This window comes from Ursus americanus, chromosome 21, assembly GCF_024610735.1.
Source record: "Ursus americanus isolate L20-20 chromosome 21, mUrsAme1.1.p, whole genome shotgun sequence".
Lineage (NCBI taxonomy): Eukaryota > Metazoa > Chordata > Mammalia > Carnivora > Ursidae > Ursus > Ursus americanus.
In genome coordinates this window covers 35,210,603-35,232,890 of record NC_142147.1, presented here as the reverse complement: position 1 = coordinate 35,232,890, position 22,288 = coordinate 35,210,603, and the positions used below count along the sequence as shown (strand labels likewise).

At 44.9% G+C, this 22,288-nt stretch overlaps 1 protein-coding gene across 1 annotated transcript in view; it reads right to left on the bottom strand.

Annotated features, from left to right (window-relative positions):
* CDH13 (cadherin 13) overlaps positions 1–22,288 on the bottom strand; it is a 984,218-nt gene that overhangs the window by 366,845 nt on the left and 595,085 nt on the right. The window contains exon 6 of the mRNA XM_045796090.2: positions 5,004–5,148. Coding sequence (XP_045652046.2) covers positions 5,004–5,148 — 145 coding nt within the window. The remainder of the gene's footprint in view (positions 1–5,003; positions 5,149–22,288) is intronic.

The window sequence follows — 22,288 nt, the reverse complement described above, 5'->3', positions numbered from 1 at the left end:
CAGCACCTCTTCAGGGAGGCTGGTCTGCACCTGCTGGGACAGGCGTCCTGTGTGGCTGCATCATAGCGCTCCCCACATTTCAATTCTTACTTGTTGCCAGTCTCCCTGCTTGGCTCTGCAAACCCAGAGGGAATGAGCAGCACCGGACAGGTCCATAGCTGCACCCTCAGAGCTCAGAATAGTGCTGGCACAGAGTAGGCGTTCAGGAATGAGGCTGGATGGAAAACATAGAGGGAGCAAGAGAGGAAGCCAGACAGGCAAAGGCACCTGGGCTCTCCGAAGTCAGAAGAGGATTTAGCTGCTAATCTCTACTGCTCTCCACCTGCTCAAGGAGAAGTGTCAGCACACATCTCAGCAATAGGCATCTCTCTTAGGAGTCAGAACGTGCACCTCCAGGTCCTGACCCCTATTTAAAGAAAAAGGTTGGGGCACCTGCGTGGCTCAGTTGGTTGAGCGTCTGACTCTTGGTTTCGGCTCAGGTCATGCTTTCAGGGTTGTGAGATCGAGCCCGGTGTCACGCTCTGTGCCCAGTGTGGAGTCTGCTTGTCCCTCTTGCTCTGCTCCTCCCCCTGCTCTCTCGCTCTCTCTCTCAAATAAAGAAACACAATCTTAAAAAAAAAATTTTTTTAAATAAAATAATGAGAAAGGTCCACATCACATTTGTCCTTCTTAGTCATGCCTCCTAGGGACTAAGATAATTCCTCCTATCCCTTCCCTCCCCTGACATCTCTCAAAGCTGCTCTGTCAGTCCAGGTGGTGGGTGCTGTCCTCCAAGCTGCCCCTGCTCACGTCTGGGCTGGCCGAAAGCACGGAGGGCAGAGCACAGCTGAGGCCAGCCCAACGGCCAGCTCCTGTGTCCTGTTAGAAGGCTTCCCCACTGGGGTAGACCGCAAGAGACCAAGGGTGCCTGGGAGTTAAAGTCCCTTTGGGGATAGTTTGTGGCCAGTATCTGATGGGTGTGTGGGGATGCAGATTCCAGCTGCCCTGGGCTGGGGTAACTCTAATGTGTGTTTTATGTCATTTCCTAGGAATGCCCCCCCAAGGGATCAAGCTCACAATTGCCCATCCTGGTAGCTGGCTTCCCTTGCCTGTAGCAGTCCTCATCCGGTGTCCTGCACCTCCCAGGTAAATCACGTGCCCTCAGTCCTCATCTCCAGGTCTCATGGCTGTCCCTGCTCCTTCTCAACGGTGCCCAGAAGACTACTGGTGGCAAGACACTGGGGAGGTGGCGTCAGTAGGCCCTGTGGGGCCCCGTCATGTGTGCCCTCCAGGAACTTCAAGGGTCCCAGCCCTCTGTCCCCACTCACGAGGTCCAGGCATGCCTTGGGCATTCAGAAAACATCAGGCTCACACAGGGCTCTGGCTGGCCCCACAGAGCGGCCAGGGCCGGGGCTTGGGTCCCATAAATCAGTGCCTTGTAACTCCACAAAAGGAATAGCTCATAATTTGCGAAGTTCAAACACCATTATTTTCTGTTGATCTTCCCTCATCCAGTACTGATTCCCCAAAACAATACCCTGGAGTTTAGTGCTGAGCAGCTGGAAATGGTCTCCTGTCTGCACACACAGATAAATATGGGTGACCTTCCTCCATGATGGATTGGTGCTGATGGCATATCCAGGTACATTGGAACATGAAAATGATGCTCGGATTGTTGGGAGATGAATGTTCCTTCACACAAACTGCCTGACTCTTTGCCTTACCTCCCCTAAACGGTACGCTGCAGGAATGATAAGAATAATAGGGGGCATTAACGATACACTAGCATCTCTCGAACCTTTGTTCGGTTGCATGTGCTGAGGGAAGCAGTGTCTCATTTAATCTTTGCACACAGTTCTCTAGGACAGGGACTATCATGCACTGACTCCATCTACAGACAAGGTGACTGAGGCTTCTAGAAGGTTCAGTAAACTGCCTAAGGTCTCACCTGGTTAAGAAGCTGAGTGGAGCATCGAACCAGCTCTGGGCCATAGGGCCATGCTCAGGACCAACTCCATAATTCAGGGGTGGGGAGGCCTCAGTGCAAAAGGAAAATGCAGGTACCCTTGCTCAATACTTAAGAATTTTAAGGTGGTGGCAGCAGAGCCTAATACCAAACGTGGGGCCCTCTGGAGCGTGGGGCCTGTGAGGCTATGTGGGTCACACCCCATGAAGCTGGCCCTGAGGATGTAAACTCAGAAGACAGCAACGTGAGTGACAACGAGGCCCACGTGGAACACTGTTCAACCCCAGGGACTGAGCAGCAGCGCACGTCACACGAAGTGATTCGATGAGCTGGATGTTTGGTCAGAAGGGCTGTTTACTTTCCCTCAGGAGCGACACCAGTTCCTCTGATAGAGCAAGTTCTTGCCCTCTGGCTGGGATTGCGAAGAGTCTACGGTGAAGACCGGGAGGGAAGGTGGCCAACTCTAACATGGACACGGGAGAGAGCCCATGCCTCAAGCAGGGACATGGACACAGATTCTGGCTCCCCCACCAGCTGTGGGACTTCGGCCAAGTGTGTCCACCCCTCAGGAGAGGGAATGGTGTAGTGGAGGCAAGGACACTAGGTCATAAAGGTCTCGGCACATGGTAAGCACTCGACCCCATGCGGACACGGTTTGATGGCTGTTTTCACCACGCGGTTTGTGGGACACTTGAAAGAGCACATGATTTGAAGGTAGAAGATACAGAGTGAGCCCTGAACACTGCCCCCCCCACTTATTCTTCATGTGAGTGGGGAAATCACGGAACTCTTCGGAAGCATCCCCTTCTGTAAAATGGATCTGCTGCAGTGTCTACGACACTTAGGATTCCACCAGCTACAAAGGAGCTGGGCATTACTGATATCGGGGAGGCTGTCATTTCTACAGCCAGTCAGGGCTCCTTGTTCTAACTTATAAGTGGTTGAGGTCGGGAAGGAGGACTGGAAAGGGATCCCAGCCCCTGCCCCAGATTCCCACCGCCCTCATCGAAGCTTCAGTGGTCATTGTGCCTGAGATCCCTCAGAAGCCCTGAGTGATCTAGGTGGCATTTCCTCTAAAAGTTTTCCACAACATTTCCACACTCTTGACCCCAAATCTGACTGACTCCATTTCAATGCCCGCTTTAAAGCCAAACCCAGAGGGGGCCGACAAAGAAAGCAATGATTCAGGCCAAATTCTGCATGGCTGAAAGAAGCCACACAGCTGTCCGCATCGTTATGTATTTTTATAGGATAATATCAATCATAAAAAGAAGTTGGAGGTGGTTTATGTTTTGCTGGAGATCCGTCCACCCTAACCGAATTACTTTGTGCTTTAAGAAATTCAGTGTGCATAAAGGATTCCATTTTTCTTTGAAAATGTGACATGTATATAAAGCGATAAAATTTGAAATTCTTTCTGCAGCTTTAAGGAAAGGCGCAATGGGAGGAAAATCGGACATCGTCTAATCATATACACACATAATATACAAAGACACGCGCGCGCTCACAGCCGCCTCCGACGTAAGCATTGTCATTTACGTTTAGAACACTTTCCTGGCCTGGCACGAATTCCAGTCACTCACAGACAGGGCCCGGCACCATAGAAGGAAACTGGGAATCATTTTTCTGCTCTGCTCAAACTCCAGCCTCTTAATAGCTTTCGCCATCAGTTCCCCTGACTCGTCCCACACATCAGCTTGTTTAAGACGGTATCTGTGAACATTGAACCCTGGTACCAGGGTCTCTCTCACCAGAAGCCTTCCTTCCATCAAAAGCAGCCTAGGGGGGAGAGGTGCCACGGGAAAGGTCTAGCCGGAAGTGATCTGACCCACCTTCACCTGCTGCTCCCCATCTTTCCAGGCCGGTTACTACTCTTCCACCTCCTGGGCTCCCCCAAACGCCCCCTAGCACCCACAGGCAATCTCCTCCCCCACCCTTTTTACAGAATGCCTTCAAATCTGGGAAGAGAGAGCTTGCCTCCTGCCCCCGGGGAGCTGGTGAAGTGCAGGGAGACCCAGCTTCTTGAAGCTGGAGGGAGGTGCAGGCACCTTGCATACAATGACTCATGGGGTGGTCTAGGCAGGTTACCATGACAACGCTTGCAGAACCTCCTACATCTACCTGTTATTGCTCTGTCCCATCAATTCAGAGAATGGGGAAAATAGGACCAGTCAAAGCAGGGCTTGGGCGTCCATCTCCCGTCTGGCCCACTAAGTGACTTATTTGTTTGGGCATAATCTAGACGCAGCAACAGTGAGACTCTCCCTGTGGGGCTTCCTCACCCAAATGGATTTTCAAGCTTAAAATCAAAGTCCGGCCCCATAAGAGGGATTTTTCGACTTGGCTCCTCGCTTGCTCAGGCATCGTACTCAGCTGTGACTTCTGCTGCTGGTCACAGAATGCTTTTATTAGTACCTCGGGCACCAAAAAAAGGGAGCTCTAAATTCTACAACCTTCCCTGATAGAAAGGTTAAGTGTGGAAAAAAGATAAGAGGAGCTCTGTAGTAATATCACAGTAGGTGCATGTGTTTCCAGAGAGAAATAAAATGTCTTGCCTTTGGCCTTTTGACTGAAGACAATGGTTTCTCCATTCACCTTGTGTAAGGAAAGGGAAAAAATAAGTCTTCTTCTTCTTCTTTTTTTATTCCCAAATGGTTCTTATTAAAAGACAATGATGAAAGGAAGAAGCTAGGACCTTGGAGTGGGGACCTTAATTTTCTTCAAAGCCCTGCCATACCGCAAAGCTCAACCTTGGGCCCTCACGAGGGTGAGGGACATATTTACACCATATCTACCACCAGCCACGCGTTAGACTTAGATGTGGGCCACCCTTGAAAGATGGCTTTCAGAGATGAGGTGAGGGATTCCCACAGCCTGCAACGCCCAAGTCACGCTCTGAGTTGCAGGTTTGCAGCTCTTGCTTCTACCCAGGGAGATAACACGTCAGTGTTGATGCATACCAACAAGTTCGAGCAGCAACAAAACAGTCTAGAATCCCCAAAGATCACAGGATGCCACTTCCCAAGCCATTATGCTAATGTAAGCCAATTTAACATACCTGTCGGCGATCCTTCCATGACATGACCAATGTAGGGGCCTTCCCGAAAGATCGGTCTGTTGTCATTCTGGTCAATCACGATGACTTCCAGAGGAACTGGCCCCTCGAGAGTTTTCCCATTGACATCAGTGGTCTCCACAAATAGCTATGGGAGCAAAGAAATTGGGGGAGAGAAAAGGCGTTAATTCATTATGAAAACTGAAGTCAGGTTCTCTGGAGAAAGTAGGTTATATCAGCAATTTTATGAGCCCTTGGCAATATTCAAACTTCGGTCTCAATGGATAGTCACTGGAACCAGAATAGAAACTAAACATTATAGAATAAACGACAAATTTCAGTTCATGTTAGGTCCCCCTTGGGAAATTCGCAATTAATTCATCAAATCTGCAAAGCAAGTCCAAAAAAGAAAAAGAGAGAAAACACTCGCAATCAGCCATAGCTGAGAAAATGTGCTTACATTGTTTCTGTTTTTTCTAACATCATTATGCTTAAAAGGAATGTTATGCTAATAAAAATAATTGACTAAGCAGTTATGAACAGAGTACATTAAGAAATAACCGAAAGTGTTTATGGTAATGTTTAGGAGAAATTCAGGTCAGTAAGTATTTATAGAGAGCCCTCCCGAGGCAAGGAAGGCGTTTGTGGGGGTCCTGAGTGCGACCCTGGGATTACTGCCCACCAGGCCCGTGTAATTAAGGCGGGATTGCACAATCCCATGGAACACTTGCATACAGAGCTACCTTCAGATCTCAAGGATGAAGAAAATAATATAAAAAAACCACCCCAGCTACATTGTTTATCTGGGAAACAAGGAATTACGTCATGGCATTTCCAGTGAGTCACAGCAGCCTTATGCGATCCTTTTCTGAGCCTGATTCCGCCTCGGTCTAACTTGGGGGCAATAGTAACACTTCTCCTTGGGTTTGAGTTCTGGTCCCTGCATCGCCCCTGAAACTGCAGCCCTTGGTGAACGGGCCCCTGCAGTTGGAATCTCAGCCCTACTTTTCAAGAGCTATATGGCCTTGAGGCGTCCACCTCCTCTCTGTTTTCTCACCTGGAAAATGAGGTTAATAAAAAACACCTATTATTAGGAATAATATTCAACATTATCCATTGCTTACTAGGCTCTCTACTATATAAACTCCCTTGGTCTTCAGCCGGTAACCCCATGAATCATTAGCAAGGAGGGAACGGATGCAAATTAGAGGCTAAGTGGTAGAATCTGGATTTGCCCTCATGAAGTCAGCCGCCGGACTTTATACCTTTAGCCACTGTAAACAGTCTTAAAGCACTGACTCTACTGCTCTGCCATGCTACGTCTCCAGAACACTAGCTCGTCCTACTGTCACGACTCTTGTGATCGGCCCTATTGTCAAAACAAGCCCAAATTAGAAAAATGACAGAGAGGCACTTTTATTATGAAGCAGCATGGTTGCACTCCACCTGGCGGGACTGCAAACTGGTATCGTCCTTTTGGAAAGTAGCCCCGGAAAATCCCACAGAAGCTATGAAGGCCTCGTACACTTTGCTCCATCTGGATACCCCTGCTTGCTCCACTTGAGTCAGGCTGCACTACATCTATGAAAACATTCGCTGTTATTTCATTATTAGAATAACGAATCACCGCGGGCATCTGCTAAATGCCCAGGGACGGGGGACTGGTTGACCGAGTGTCTGTTACGACATAATAAAATACAGCCATTAGATAAAATCATTATTCCACCTTGTTGATCCTCTTAGAATTCTGTGTGTAAATACACAAAATAGCACGTGATTCCTGCGTGTGTAATGTGTGCATGGGCTCAGAATTTGAAGGCAGTAAGCAAAAATGAAACCAGGTAAGCTTGGCTAGAAGAGAATCTTTTTCATTTTTTCTCCTTAACATTACTTCATCCTTTCACCAGAAAATAAATGGGCAGAGCCTTTTAAGATCTGCGTAGAGAGTGAACTTCTGTTTTTTTTCTGCCGTTTTTTTAAAGCTATGAGAATTCTGCCAAACAAAGGAAAGCAAACAAAACCTTGGGGCGGTTTTGTGTCATAATGACGGTCTGATCTTTTGTCCTCCCCAGACAGCCGAAGACTTGATTTTAACTCAACCAAAAAACCGGTGTCTAAAGACAACAAATACCTGGGACCCGAAGCCTAAGCTTCCCGGCGGTTCGCAAGCTGGCCCCACCCACGCGGGGCAGGGAGAGTGGGGAGGAGGTAAAGGGCTGCGGCGGGCGGCGGCGGCGTTAACAAGGAGCGGGCTCCTCGCGAGGCTTGTCTGAGGCGGCTGCAAGGTCAGGAGCCTCCGCGCTCGCCCGCCAGAACCTTGCAAGTTTACGTAGAGGTCTCGGCAGGGAGTCAGGTAGACCGTCTGTTTGCCCCGGCAACACACTGCTGTCTCAAGGCTGCATCCTTGACAACGGCTCCCACCGTGGGACCTTATATTCCAAGGACAGGGAGGGGTGGGAAGCCTCTCTGATTGCCTGAGTTCGGCTTCCGGGTCAACCGGGGGTCATGACCTCGGTCATGACCTCTCGATGACCTTCTCCAACACTTCCACACTGTACAAGTCTTGGGCCTTATCAGAAGCCGCAAGTCGGATAGAGGAACAAAATCCCTAGAATTCCCGAATGTGCAAACTGTCGGAACCGAGAGGGGCAGACTCCAGGTCCATCTCAACATAATGAAAAGACAAACAGAAACTAAGGAGATATAATTGATTAGGGTGAATGCAAAACATTGACCTGAATGTCATAAAACCAACTATGTAAATATACAACCTGACAGCTGTTTATGTTACAATACTACCCTGAGTTTGACTCCTGGATTTTTTAGTGGAAAGCAATATCATCAGAAGTAAAGACCTTTGGGGGCGCTTGGGTGGCACAGCGGTTGGGCGTCTGCCTTCGGCTCAGGGCGTGATCCCGGTGTTATGGGATCGAGCCCCACATCAGGCTCCTCCGCTGGGAGCCTGCTTCTTCCTCTCCCACTCCCCCTGCTTGTGTTCCCTCTCTCGCTGGCTGTCTCTATCTCTGTCGAATAAATAAATAAAAATCTTAAAAAAAAAAAAAAAAGTAAAGACCTTTGGAACAGCATTTTAAAAAATAGCAAAGTGCTCATGGGGCACCTGGCTGGCTCAATTGTCAGAGCATGTGACCTTTGATATTGGGGTTGTAAGTTCGAGCCCCAGGTTGGGTGTAGAGATTACTTAAAAATAAAATCTTAAGGAAAAAAAAAGCAAAGTGCTCCTAAGGGGCATTTATTAATTTTAAAGTCAGTTTAACAAAAAATTTATTGAGATATTACTACCTGTCAGTCCCTACCCTGAGTGCTACATATCCAGCAGTTAATAAGACATTCTAGTATGAAGAGGCAGGTAATAAGCAATGTAGAATGTATGAATAAAATAATTTCAGTTGGAGATCAGGGACATGCAGAGATAGAAGAGGTTCATATATCAAAACTACACTGTCCAATATGGAAGCCACTAGTCACATGTGGCTATTTAAATTAATAATGATAAATAAAGTAAAAAAATCCAGTTCTTGCATTGTGCTAGCCACATTCAAGAGATCATTAGCCACATGTACCTACCGTACTGGAAAATGCCCTCAGCGCTCTGCCTTCTCAGGCATTCAGACCCGGACCGGAATCAACACCATGGGCTCTCCTGGCTCTCATCTCTTTGGACTTGGACTGAATTAACAACCAGCTTTCCTGGCTTTCCAGCCTGCAGACGGCAGACCGTGGGACTTCTCAGCCTCCATAATTGTGTGAGTCAACTATTATATTAATAATAATAATAAATCCCTTTGTGTGTGTGTGAATTTATTTCTTTGGAAAACGCTGACTCGTACAGGCTTCCAGGCTTCCAGGGTGTCTTTTCAAATTTCTAATTAATTTATGTCACCCCATAATGGATACCTCTCAATGGTTTCTCATCCCTCTTAGAATAAACAGCACGTTCCTTTACTTTGACAAGTTTTTTTTATAATCTGGCTCCAGCTCACTTCTCCAAACCCATTTCATGTCATAAGAGATGATCTCCTTTGTTCCTTATAATCCAACTACACCAATTTTTTTTCAGTTTTTCCAGCTTACCCCATTCATTCCCAGTACATGCAATTCTCCTAGCAAGCATGGCCTTCCTACCTGCTGTCCTGGGTTAGTCCCTATTTAGCTTTCAGATCTCAGCTCCGATATCACCGGCCAAGAAGATCTTCCCCTAAGATAAACTAGGGTGTCCCTGGTTTACACTCCCATGGTACTGGTGCCCTTCCTTTATAATATTTTCCAAAGTACAGATTATTTATTTGAAGGATAATTCAATTAATGTCTGCCTGTCTGACAAGTCCCATGAAGGCAGAGGTGTCATGAATATTCTTGACCAGAAGCAAATCCTCAAGGCTGAGACCAACTGCCTGCACATAACAGCCACCTGCTTTTTTTTTTTATGATTTTTTATTATATTGTGTTAGTCACCATACAGTACATCCCCGGATTCCGATGTAAAGTTCGATGCTTCATTAGTTGCGTATAACACCCAGTGCACCATGCAATACGTGCCCTCCTTACTACCCATCACCGGTCTATCCCAATTCCCCACCCCCCTCCCCTCTGAGGCCCTCGCCACCTGCTTTAATACTGATCACATATAGCTGATTTCATGCTGATTGCAGGAAGAGGCAGTAACTCTTTAAGAAACTGGAGTCCAAAGTTTGGCCTCAGCTTTGGCCATCTGTCCTTTCTTTCCATCCCTGGCACATAAGAGCTGACAGTCGGTCCCGACTCCATGGACTATAAGTCAATTGACTCTTTGTACCATCTTAATTCATGAATAAGAACCACAGTGGATAAACAATACCTGAGTACATTAAATTAATTACTTGCCTTTTAAAGAAGGGAACTAACATTTATTTGGTGTCCAATACATGTCTGGGCTTTTTATGCATTGTCTCATTTGGCTCAAAACAAGCTGAAGAAAAACCCACCGCAGCAAAACCCAGAGAAATTTAAGTACTGGTCTAGAAGCAAAAGCTAATTCGTGATCCAGCTGGATCCAAACTTAGGTCTGACTCTAAAATTTGTGCTTTCTTCCACTATGCCCTTGTTTGCTAAACGCTCTTTCATGGACTTCCCATGCATTTTTGTTTTATTCTCTTTACTGTGTTATTTACTTATAGTAAATAACTTTACATTGATTGCTATGTTTCATTGTTGCCTCATCCAAGGCAAAATTATCCATGAATTTAGGCATATGATGAGCTTATTATAAATTTTTCTTAATAAACATGAAAATACACATTAAAACACTATAGGCTTTTATATAAACAACACACACACACACACATATATATACATATATATTAATATATATATCACCCTGCCACTTGTGGCAAATTGGGGAATATTACAATATCAGCCTAGCTACAACATGTTCCCTTCTTGAATGTCAGACTTTTAGAAAAGAAAGATGTTTTTCCTCTTATAAATGTAGCTCTGAAATGACCATGGCGAATAGAATCTGTTTAAAGCAAAATCCTTTATCCAAGAGTGAAGACATGAAGGTACCGCATGAACATGAGCGAAGTTTCCCATTTCGAGGGCACGGTATATGGGCACCACGTTGCCATAGAAATAAAGAAGCCCGCAGAGATTTTTGTGTTAAGGATGCTATTGTGAGTTTATTTATAATAGATGATCTCTCAGGATTGAGAATGTTGGAAGATTTTTAAAAGCCAAATTTTCCACCATAGGTATAATGTTTGTTGTCATAGGAAAGAAAAAGATAAAACAAATCCTAACTTCTTTGGTTAATGTGGAACTTAAGTTGCCCTTATGTTTTGCATCTGAATTCTCACATATTTAACTAATATAGTATCGTATTCATTCGTTATGGGCTCCTCTGAGAGGGGCTTGTTCTGCACGGGAGAATATCCTTGGTCCAATTAGATCATAAACAACGTGAAGGCAGGAACGCTGTTTTCTAGGTACTCCTTCTATACTAAATACGTGCCTTGATAAAGAAAGCATGGATAGGTTTTTTGTTTTTGTTTTGTTTTGCTTAGAGCGGGAGATGGGGGGAGGGGCAGAGGGAGAGAGAGAGAATCTTAAGCAAACTCCATGCCCAGCATGGAGCCCAGCGTGAGCCCGACGCAGCGCTTGATCTCACCACTCTGAGAGCATGACCTGAGCTGAAATCCAGAGTCGGACGCTTAATCGACTGAGCCACCCAGATGCCCCACTGTTTGCAAGTCTCATGCCCCACCTACCAACATCTCACAAAGATGGAACCAGATTGATCAATGAAATTCCACTAGACTTTCGATCAGAAAGCCTGCCTTCAAATTTTGGCTCTGCTACCTTAGAGCGACTGTAGCTGGCAGAATGATGGTCTTCCTAAAAATCTTCATGTCCTATCTCCCGGAACCTTGCATATGTTAGGTTCCATGGCAAAGTAGAATTAAGGTTGCTGATCAGCTGACCTTAAAATAGTGAGATCAGCCTGGATTATCTGGGTGGGCACAATGTGATCACGAGGGTCCTTAAGAGCTCAGGAGAGGAGATCTAAGTGACGCAAAGTGACAAGGGGCTTGAGCAGCCATCGCTGTCTTTGAAGATGGAGGAGGAGGCCACCAGCCAAGGAATGGTGTGTCCCCAGACACTAGAAAAGACAAGTCCTCCTGTATAGGCTTCAGAAGTGAATGCAGGCCTCCTGGCATGTTGCTTTTAGCCCTGTGAGGTCCACACTGGACTGTGACCTATAGAAGTACAGGATAACACATTTGTGTTGTTTTGAGCCAGACATTTCTGGTAATTTGCTGTAGCAACAATAGGAAATTGATACTGTGGTCACATAATTTATCATTCAAACAGGAACACGTTCTAGAATGAAAGCAGGTGCTATTAACAAGTACCCCCAAACAGGTGCAAACCAAGCCTGTCCTCTAGGCAAACAGGGTCACATGGTAATCCTACGTTATTAAGGAACTTCAACCTCCCAGGTCAGCCGGCACATGCAGCAAATGCTGTGTAGGATGTCATTCTTATTTTTGTTTTCTGTTTTGAATAAAAGATAAGTGAGTGTGTGTAGCACAGTTATTGGCACTTAGGAAAGTCTAGGGTTTGGTGACCCTGGCATTTGTTTGCTCCCAACAGACCTTTATTGAAACTTCTGCAAACGTGGATGCAGTACCCTCGATTCAATTCTGACTTGTCATCCAGTCCCCAATTCAAATTGCTTTTCTATCACAGCAATCCAGACTTCTTTTTGACACCAATTACTTGCATTTCAAGTTATTTTTCTCAGCTTTATACATTTATCGAAGTTGAATATCATTATGGATCAACTCTTGGAGAGTTCCCAGGGAAAAGATATTTTTAGCTTTTGTAACATCCCCCCGCCTTTCCCTCCACAGCCCTGGTGCCATCTCCCCCTTGATGGACTGGATGCAGTGTTTACAACTCCCTTGAAAAATGATCAAAGAGGTGATACAAGTCTCCCACTTGTTAGATTGTTAATTAAAGATTGTGATATACTGTTACCCAATGTTCTCTGAAAAGCTGGTTCTGCTTAGACTATAGTATTTCCTTTGTCGATCTGAAATTTTACTTTTAAAGTATGTTTTCCACCAAGCAAAATGAAAACACTTTTTTCTTATGTATGCATGCTCACAACCATGCTGGACGTGGAGGGCATGTTTCTATTTAACTTTTGAAGTAATTTTAATTATGTGGAAGAAATCTATGCAGATATTCAAAATAATTTTATTTAAGCAGCTTGGGTAAAGTCCCAGTGAATATCTTCTACCCTAAGAGGGGCACAGGCTGAAAATTTTAATTGGTTCAAGTAGAATTTATATAAATCATGGATATTGGAATTATGCCAGGTCTATTAAGGATATGTACAAGGGTTAAGGGGATGTTTGTAAAAGATGAGAAATATAATACTTTGAAAACAAAGCTGTAGGAGAAAATTACTGGAGATTTTATTTTTTACTCGCTCTTCTCCCTGTCCAAAAGCAAAATTCAGAGGAAGAGAATGGAATGCAATACTTCTTATTTTTTAAATTTATAAACTTAGTCATTTTGTTAAGTAAGTATTAAAATGTGTTTTATAAAACATGATAGTCTCCAAAAACTAAGGTTGATATATAAACATTTAAAGTATAGCCTAATAAATTTCAGGTGGATTACAGTATTAAGAAAAAAAAAAGCCATTGAATATTTATGTAATAGAGTGGGGAAGGTCTTTCCAAACCAGTATTAAAGGCATGAGTTATGTGAGTTATTAAGAGATTAAAATACTCAAAAGCAAGTTTTTTATATGACTAAAATATAAGTAAAATAAACAGAAACTGAGAAAAGTGTTTGCATCATACAAAACAGAGGTTTACTACCCTGAATATATAAAGAGCTGGTTAAAAATCAATAAGGAAAAAAACAACAATTAGCAAAACAAGAAAACAAAAGAGCAACAACCAGATTGTAAAATTAAATGAGGTAACTTTTTGCTTACGACATCGCTGAAATAATTAGGGAAACCTAATAATCAGTGTTTGGCAAACTGGTGAGGAAACAAATTCTCATACATGATTGACAACATTAAAACATCTTTCTGAAATGCAGTTTGTCAATATGCATCACAAGCCTTGGAAACATGTGATTTTACTTGTAGAAATTAAGCCGCGGGGGCGGGGGGCTACCTGTGTGTCCCTGCTTGCTGGCGGTGGTGGGGGGGAAGGGGGACATTCAGTAACATGTATACTCATTTCAATACTGCTTAATAAAAATAGGGAACATTACAAACAACATGATGTTCTAACAGGAACTTGATGCAATAAATCACGCTGTCTGCACAAAGTAGAACACGACCTTGCAGAAACAATTCAGGGAATGAAAAAATATATTAGTGTATGGTGCTCATGGTATAAAGGAAATATCTGATCACAAATGAGTAGGTACCATATAATGTACTTTTGGAAAAACAGACAAAGACATTACATGATTAAGACCATACTTAAATATTAACAGTGGTTTTATTGCTGGTGATTTTTTTACTTTGGTTCTCTACACTTTTCTGGACTTTCTATAACAGACCTGTGTTAATTTCAGAGTTAAAAAGCATCTGTGAAGTTTATACTAAAATTGACCACAGATTGGCGACGGCTTATCACAAACGGGGAGCTATGGGAACGTGTTAAACTTCAGGACATCTGGCGCCTCTCGGCGTTGATGATTAATGGGAAGGACGCGGACGTTAAGTATGGACGTGATTGTCAGGATCACAGTAGAACACAGAGAGCGGTTGGCTTCTCCCCTGCTCCCAGGTCTCTGAGTTTGGGATTAAAAAAAAAAAAAAAAGTCTTAACACATCTGACAGAACTCTGTAATGTAGACCCTGGACTCATCCACTGCGTTTTCTGAGCCATTACTGTTGTCACTGTCTGCTTTCTCTGAAGCTTCACTTTTAATCTTGCTGACCAATTCTCAGAACCGGGAAAGAGGCTCCAACAATAAGAACAATACTTGAACACTTTCACTGTGCGTTTCACTTCTGGGAATATATACAAAGGAACTGAAAGCCGGGTCTGGAAGAGACGTCTGATGCCCATGTTCCCTGCGGCATTATTCACGATAGCCAAGAGGTGCAAGCCGCCCAAGCTCCCATCGGTGGAATAATGGATAAGGAGAGCGTGCTACATTATATATACATGATGGAATTTCACCTAGCCTTCAGAAGAAGAGGAATTCTGCCACATGGCACACATGCTACAGCCTGGATCACGAAGACGTTATGCCCAATGAGAGAAGCCAGTCACGAAATGACAGGTACCGTATGAGTCCTCTTATATGAAGCATCAAAAGTCGTCAAATTCATAGACACAGGACAGTGGTGGCTCTTGGGGGGGGAGGGGAGAGGGAAAAGGGAGTTGTTATTTAATTAGTATAGGGCTTCAGATTTGCAAGAAGAGAAAGTTCTGGAGATCTGTTTCACAACAACGTGAATATCATGACCATTCTTGAATGGTACACTTAGACATGGTGAAGATGTTTTCATGATGCACTTTTTTAAATCACAGTAAACAAATTTAATTTGCCTGGGAATCACCTGGAAACCTGAATAATGCAGAGTCCCGAGGCCTGACGCCAGGGATTTTGTGGGTGTTTGGGAGCTGGAGCTCTGCGTTGTCACCCCAAATCATTCTGATGCGGCAGCCCTAATGACTGCACTTTGAGAAACCCCTCCTGGGCAGCTGGTCTCCTCATTTCATCACCAAACGAGGTGCTCTGACCCAACAGAGACTACCTCTGGTTTGGGCAGGTGGACTGGCAGGGCATGGGTTTGACAACTTTTCTTGCTGTGCTGAAGACACAGATGATAATGAGTGACACAAATGATCGGGACCAGCTGGCTTCCGTCAGTGCTGGGACGCAGCTGAGTCGTCCCCTTTGCCTTTCCAGATTGTCTCCTTAAGCATTCACTGTCTTTGCAAGAGAGGAATCAAAATTAGCTCCTAGGTGAGGGGTGGTACAGTCATTGAGGGGAACAAGCTGACGCCCAGTCCTCTTTGCCCCATTTGGTCTGTCTGTCAGCTGGTCCTGTCAGCTGGACCTGTCCGCCCTGTGTCCAGCAACCTGTCACCAGCTGTTGGTCACTGCAGGGCTAAGCCCCCTCTGCCCGCGGTCGTGCGAGCATCTCTTAATTGCATTCTCTGCTCCTACGCTAACACACACTCCCTGTTCACCACGCGGCTCCCTGGGTCACCTTTCAAAAAGCAAATGGGGCTTTTCACTCTTCTGCTCCCCGATCACCCCAACCTCACTTGTATTTTAAGTCCTCAAGGTGGCCCACACAGTCCTGACATGGACCTTGCAGTGTCCTCGGCCACCTCCTCCATCGCTCTCCTGGAATCCTTCCAGCACAGACATGAGCTCCTTGGTGCTCCTCAAGCCCACTAAGTTAACTTCTGTTCCAGGGTCTCTGAAGATGCTAGTCCCTCACCTCTAACATGCTCTCCAAGGAGTTGTCATGGCCTCCCCTCATTCCATTCTGTCTTTTCTCAAACACAGGCCCTCCTTTCCTCAATCAAACCCAGTCACCTCTCAATCAGTGTCCACCCTCTCCCGACGTTTCCATAGCTCTTGTTGTCACAGGCCTACAATGCAGCTATTTCTTTAACGTTTGCCAGAAGGACCACTCATGGGGGGCACAGAACATGTAAAGGGTGCAGAATGTAAGCTCGTTGAGGGCAGGGAAGTTTGCCTGCCTGGTTCCCACAGTGCAGTAAAACACCGTCTTTCATAAAGTAGGTTTCCAATCAGTGTAACCAATGAACAGTGGACAAGCTAAGTGCTTTGAGTTTATAAGGAAATCTCTTTTTTTTTCTAGAGAACAGATCAATAGACAAGACAGAGGTGACACCTGTCATTTGAGAATTCCCTGAGGGTGAGCCCAGCTAAGAGGCGATGCATTAAGGATTCAACAAGAGTGTTTTCTGCCTATTTCAGAGGAAGAAACCAAGTTCAGTGAAGTTGTTATAACTATCTAAAGTGTGCAAACATATTTTACATGGGATTATTCATTGTTTGGCAATGACTGATAGAAAATGATTTTGTTCTGACACACATATTACTAATAAGCATATTCAAATGAAAGAAAATAAAGCAAGTGGAACTTAATACAAATTCTAGCTCACCAAAGTGATCCCATCTGTCCCTGCCCTTATAAATGAGGCAATGCAAGCTCCAGGAATTGACTCATATTTCTCACGAAAATCGTCTTTACCATTCTTACAATCCTAGGTCAGCATCTCTTCCCTGATTTTTTACTTGCAAAAATGCCTCAAACAGCCAGACATGACTGCGCCACCATCAGACGCATCCTGTTAGATTCTTTTGGGTTTCCACCCAGATCGCTCCATCTTTTTTCCTCTGACCAGATGCCCCCAGCTTGGCGCCCAGGTTCTGTGCTTCAGAATACAGACAGTCCACATTACAACCAGCCTGCATTTGGCTTTATTCTAGAATATCCAGACTCTCCTGATACCGTGCCACCAACTTCCTCAAGTACCTGGCCAGCCCAGGATGAAAACGCCCATGTCACTCGTTACTTTGATCATGATGTCCCTTTCTGCATGGTTCTGGGCCAACAGGAGAGAAACTGGGAGCACAGACCTCCCCACCACCCGGCACGTGCAGCAAACGGCCCAGGAAGCATGCTGCCACTGCGTAAAGGGCACACGCTAATGAACCGTAATTCATCCGACGTTGCCCTTCTCTGATGAGTTTTGTTAGGATGCGCCACACGAAGCTGCAAATTTGGTAAGGTCAAAGATAATCAAATATTGGTAATTCCAGCTCAAATCTAGCCTGTTGTCTGTGTTTGCAAATGAGATATCGGAGCACGGCCACGCTCCTTCATTCACCTACAGTCTGAGGCCACTTTCTCACTAGAGCTGCAGGACTGAGCAGCTGGTGAACAGTCTGCCCCCTCACAAAGCCGAAAGCCTTGATCATCTGACCCTTTAAAGGAAATGTTTTTTCATGCCTATTTTAGGATATCCAGTGCAAAAGGAGGAATCCAGAAAGTACCCAGGGAGAAATGAAAGTTATGATGTAGATTATAGACTCATCTTGACAACTTGAGGTCTTGTTAGCTAAGCTCTCTCGTGCTTATTTATTCATTCAACAAATACATTTTATGCCCCACCATACTTCAAGTTCTGCACAAGATCCTTGATTTACAATTGTTAAGAAATACAGTCTTAGGATTTTTAAAGCTCATCTAGAGCCACCATTTAGTGGGTGAGGCTGGTCCAGAGAAGGCCTCTCTGATGGGAGCTGAGTGAATCGTGTGATGTTCACACTTTGTTAATTAACATTTGTTAAGTGCACGCAGGGCGCCGGATGGTGAGCCTCGGTTCAACACAGACCACAAGAGAACCGAAGAGAAGCTTACGACCCATCAGTCTTGGGGCAGATACACGGCACACCCCAAGCGGCCGCATGGGGAGGTTGAGGCAGAATGTGTACGGAGAGTGTGATAGGACCCGGGGCACATGCCTCTATTAGGTCCATGAGTGCAGTGCTCTGGGGATCTTGGGCTGAGGCCAGGTTGGTCAATTCAAACCAGAAGAACAGAGTTTCAGTAACTTGGCGGGGGTCTTACATAAGAGGTGTGCCAGGGGCAGGCCCTGGGAGGTGGGGGGACTGTTGATCACCAGGGCTACTGGGAAGTCACAGCAGGAACTGACATTTGCATGGGACCCTGCAGGTGTTACCTAGGGCCTGCGGTATGTGTGGGCTGGTGTGTCTGCTGAAGGCCCCTGCAGGCTGCTAGGACAAATGAAATTAGTGTCATGGCAGCAACACCAGGGAGTGGTGTAGCTAATCACTCAGCATACGGTGTGTGTTTATATCTCAATAATGCAACCAAAAATGAAACCTCTTATGGGTTAGGAGGCAGGGGATGTTTTGAGGGAATACCTCCAATGTGAATTTAGAAAGATTGTTCTGGAAGACACATGGAGGATGGACTGAAAAGGAACAAGAGGACATTGGACAGCATAGTTGAGAGTCTACTGAAGGAGTCCAGAGGGATGGTGGGGGCTTATACCATGGGGGTGATTTCCTTTATGGAATAATGGTGAGGGAAACTTGTGTTTATTTGGAACATTTAAAGAACGGTACATTCCACTTAATTCTGTGCTTTGGGACTAGCGGTGGAGAGTAGGCGATCTGGGTTTTAATCGTGGATGTGTCACAGCTGTAGCTGGTTTGGGACCCTCTGCTAACCATCGCCCCCAGTCTCTCACTGACAAAATGTCAATAGTCACAGCTGCCCAGGCTCCTTCACGGGGACAAGTCTGACTCTGGTGCAGAGCAGTACATTCTGTGTGGATGCCAGGTTTCAGAGAATTAAAACTTAAGGGTAAACACTCCATGCCAACTAAATTAAACAAAGTGTAATCCTTCTCTGAAAATTCAGAAAGCAGTTCTAAACTCCTGAGGGCCTAGGAACCATTGTTATGAATATCAGTGATTAATTACAAGCTGTAGGTACTGAGGACGGAGGAGATGGTCCTGACATTATAATAACAGTGGCATCACAGGCTGGATGACGCTTTCAGAAATGAATACATGAGGAAAAGAACACATAGATGTTTCATCCTCTGGCGGATTTTTGGCACTTGCACAGTTAATTCCCGCTCTGGGTGGCCACAGCTCACTGCAGAGACCCCCAGGCAGCTCCGGGGCACTGTTTGCAGGTCTATGCCACTGTGGTCCCCGTCCCCCCAACTCTTGAGTGTAAGGGCTGGGGTGAGATTCATCTCTGCCTCCTCAAAGACCAGCATATAACTGGGAGCTCCCTGTTTGATGGTTGAATACGTGAATGACATTGATCAGTCAGTGAACAAATGGACAGTCATCAGATGACAAATGCACCACAGGGCATTTGTGGTTCTTTTTCCTGAGAAGTAAGACATGAGCACTGTCCCCTAAAGCTACTGATCCATTTATGCTTTCTGCCTGTTCCCTAACTACGGAAGCAAAGGCCTCCTCTCAAGATGCCCGCTGTCTGCCTTCCTCTAATTTCCATCTCCATGGAAGGTGGCCGGTGCTGCTTCCAGACTGCTCAAGGGCTGCTCAAGGGAGACCCTGGCCCTCAAATGTCAAAGGCTCTAATCTCATCTCTAATCTCCTCAACAGACATAATGTGTGTGTGGCTGGAGACCTTGGTTACACTCCTCAGGTGCTTCTGAGCCCCTCAATTATCCCAGCACTTTGGGCTGACAGGAATGGCCCCTTATTTCCCTGAGGCCAGTTATTTTTTCACTAAGTGAGTTTCCAGTCCACAACGAGCCACATTGAATTTCCTGCTCCAGTTGACTTGCACCACTGACCTAAAGACCCCACCAGGCTCCTGCAACCTGATGACCTAGGGGCTGAATCTGGCCTTGACGTATTCAATGGAGTTAGTTCTTACAATGTTTCAGAACTCATTTGCCAACATCTTAAAGCAGGAGTGAATAAGATTCTAGCTTTTCTAGATTAAAAAAAAAAAAAAAAAGGAAGAAGAAAGAAAGACCAAGAAAAGAAATTTAGAGAGAACGTTTAACAGCCTAGTGGTGTCTTTCCCACATGGCAATCTGCTATAATGGCAGTTATTCTCATTTTAGCGGTCCTGCATTTGCCCTTGGCCCCCATGACCCTTTATTTTCTCCCCAGAACTAAGGCTGAGTGAGAATTTCCTTTTCTTTCCATGCTTGCCCTGTGGTTTCCTTACACCTGCATTCATCTGCAGTAATTTCCCAAGTCGGGTGCATTTGGGCTTATAGCACCTGTGACCAGTGCGTTCCAGACCTATCTTCGCTTCCTTTCACATTTCACTTACCCTATATACTGTGGCTTCAAGATGATGCTCGGTCATCTCCTTCTCTAATATCTTAGTATTTTGCAAGAAAAACAGCTGTGTAGCTCCTAGCAGTCAACAGCAATTCAAAGAATTCCATTGCCAATGAATGATGTGTGACGTGCTTGCAAAGTGATCAATTTGCTGTGCTACTAATTAATTCTGTGAAATTACACCTTGCCCAGAGCTTTCTGGCCAACTCTGTCAAATGGTGTAAGAGAAAGTCAACTTTAGAAAGGTAATTCCAGGTGACCTGACCTAAATTAGCATATTAACAAGGGACAATTTCTCCACTGGGGGATGGATGCCTGTTTTTGCAACTTCAGGCCCAGCCCTTTCACAAACCGGCTTTCAAAACGATAAGGTAAGACATCCACAAGTCCCCTTAATTCCAATCTTCCTCTATATGCATTGCGCGTACTTTATCAACGAACTCTGTGAAATGTTTCATTAACCTTCAGTTCTCGTTAAAATATTACCTGGTGGCATCACATGGCTTCTGTTTCCTTTAGCACATCTGTCATAACTTCGCACTTTCTAAAGACTTCAAATTCAAACTAAGATATTGACCTTGGGATATTTTTTCCTTCTCAGACTTATTCCACAACAGTTCCTAAACCCTTGCCTCCCAAGTCAGTTCCATGATTTCCAGCTTTCCTGTCCCAAGCCAGAGACCCAAAGGGCTCCAACTGCGGGCTGATTGCCTGGCTGACGGGGATGTGCTCCTGTTCCCAGTCCTCACTCTTGGTCTCCCCCCTGTAATCTGCAACGGAACTATGACAAGAGAAGCGCAAAGCAGCTGGATTTCTTTTTTGATTTGCAGCACTGATTACCTGCAAAAAAGTCTTTAAAAAATTTTATCAGGAAAAAAGTCGGTTCTCATAGAAATAATAGTTTTTTTAATGCTGTGTGTTTAATTGAGATGAGTAGGGAAACAAATACTCTCATGGGTGATAAACATTTTAAAATTATTATCTGATTTCTGTCATTTGTTCTGACCTATTTGGTTTATTCCTAAATCAGACAATTGCTTTATCTTACACGCAGCTTACCACTCCCTAGCAATATTTTTTTTTTAAGATTTTTATTTATTTATTTTTTTTTTTAAGATTTTTATTTATTTATTTGAGAGAGAGAGTGAGAGCGAAGAGAGCTCACAGAGGGAGAGGGAGATGAAGATTACTGCTAATCAGGGAAGCCCCGATGCAGGGCTCGATTCCAGGACCCTGGGATCATGACCTCAGCCGAAGGCAGACGCTTAACCAACTGAGCCACCCAAGCACCCCACTGACTGATTCTTATGAGTATATAGTCCAAGACAGTCAGAGGCCAATCCAAGCATGACCAGTTGGGCCATGTGCAGTGGATTCACTGGAGAACTAACCAGAGTCCAGTTCCTGGTCCTCTACTCTGGGTGGGTGTGAACAATCACGGCATTTACTTAGAGTTTTTGAAGGTTTTGAGTGAGCTGGTTTTGAATGAAGGTTCTGAAAAACTAAAAACAGTGATCTATTCACTTACCCCCTAAATTTTAACCTTGACCTGATTATTAATTTAGAGCCTATTCAAGCTTTCCCTGTACTTGCATTCCTAAATCCATATGCAATTTATTTCTCTCCACCTGTCTTCTCTCCTGCCTGGCATATTTCTTTGCTCCTGCTATTTCTGTCACAGCTTTGCAGATATGACGTGATGTTTTATGAAACCTGCTTCACGCCTCTATCACTAGTTTTGTTTAGTAATTTAAATCTTATTCTCCTCGTTCTTAATGAAAAATATTGATGATTTCAATATTTTACATTTCTCTCACCAAGAAGTAAATTGTGAAGAAATGATTTACTATTCTCTGATAGCCCATTCATTCTGTTTTTCACCCACCCAG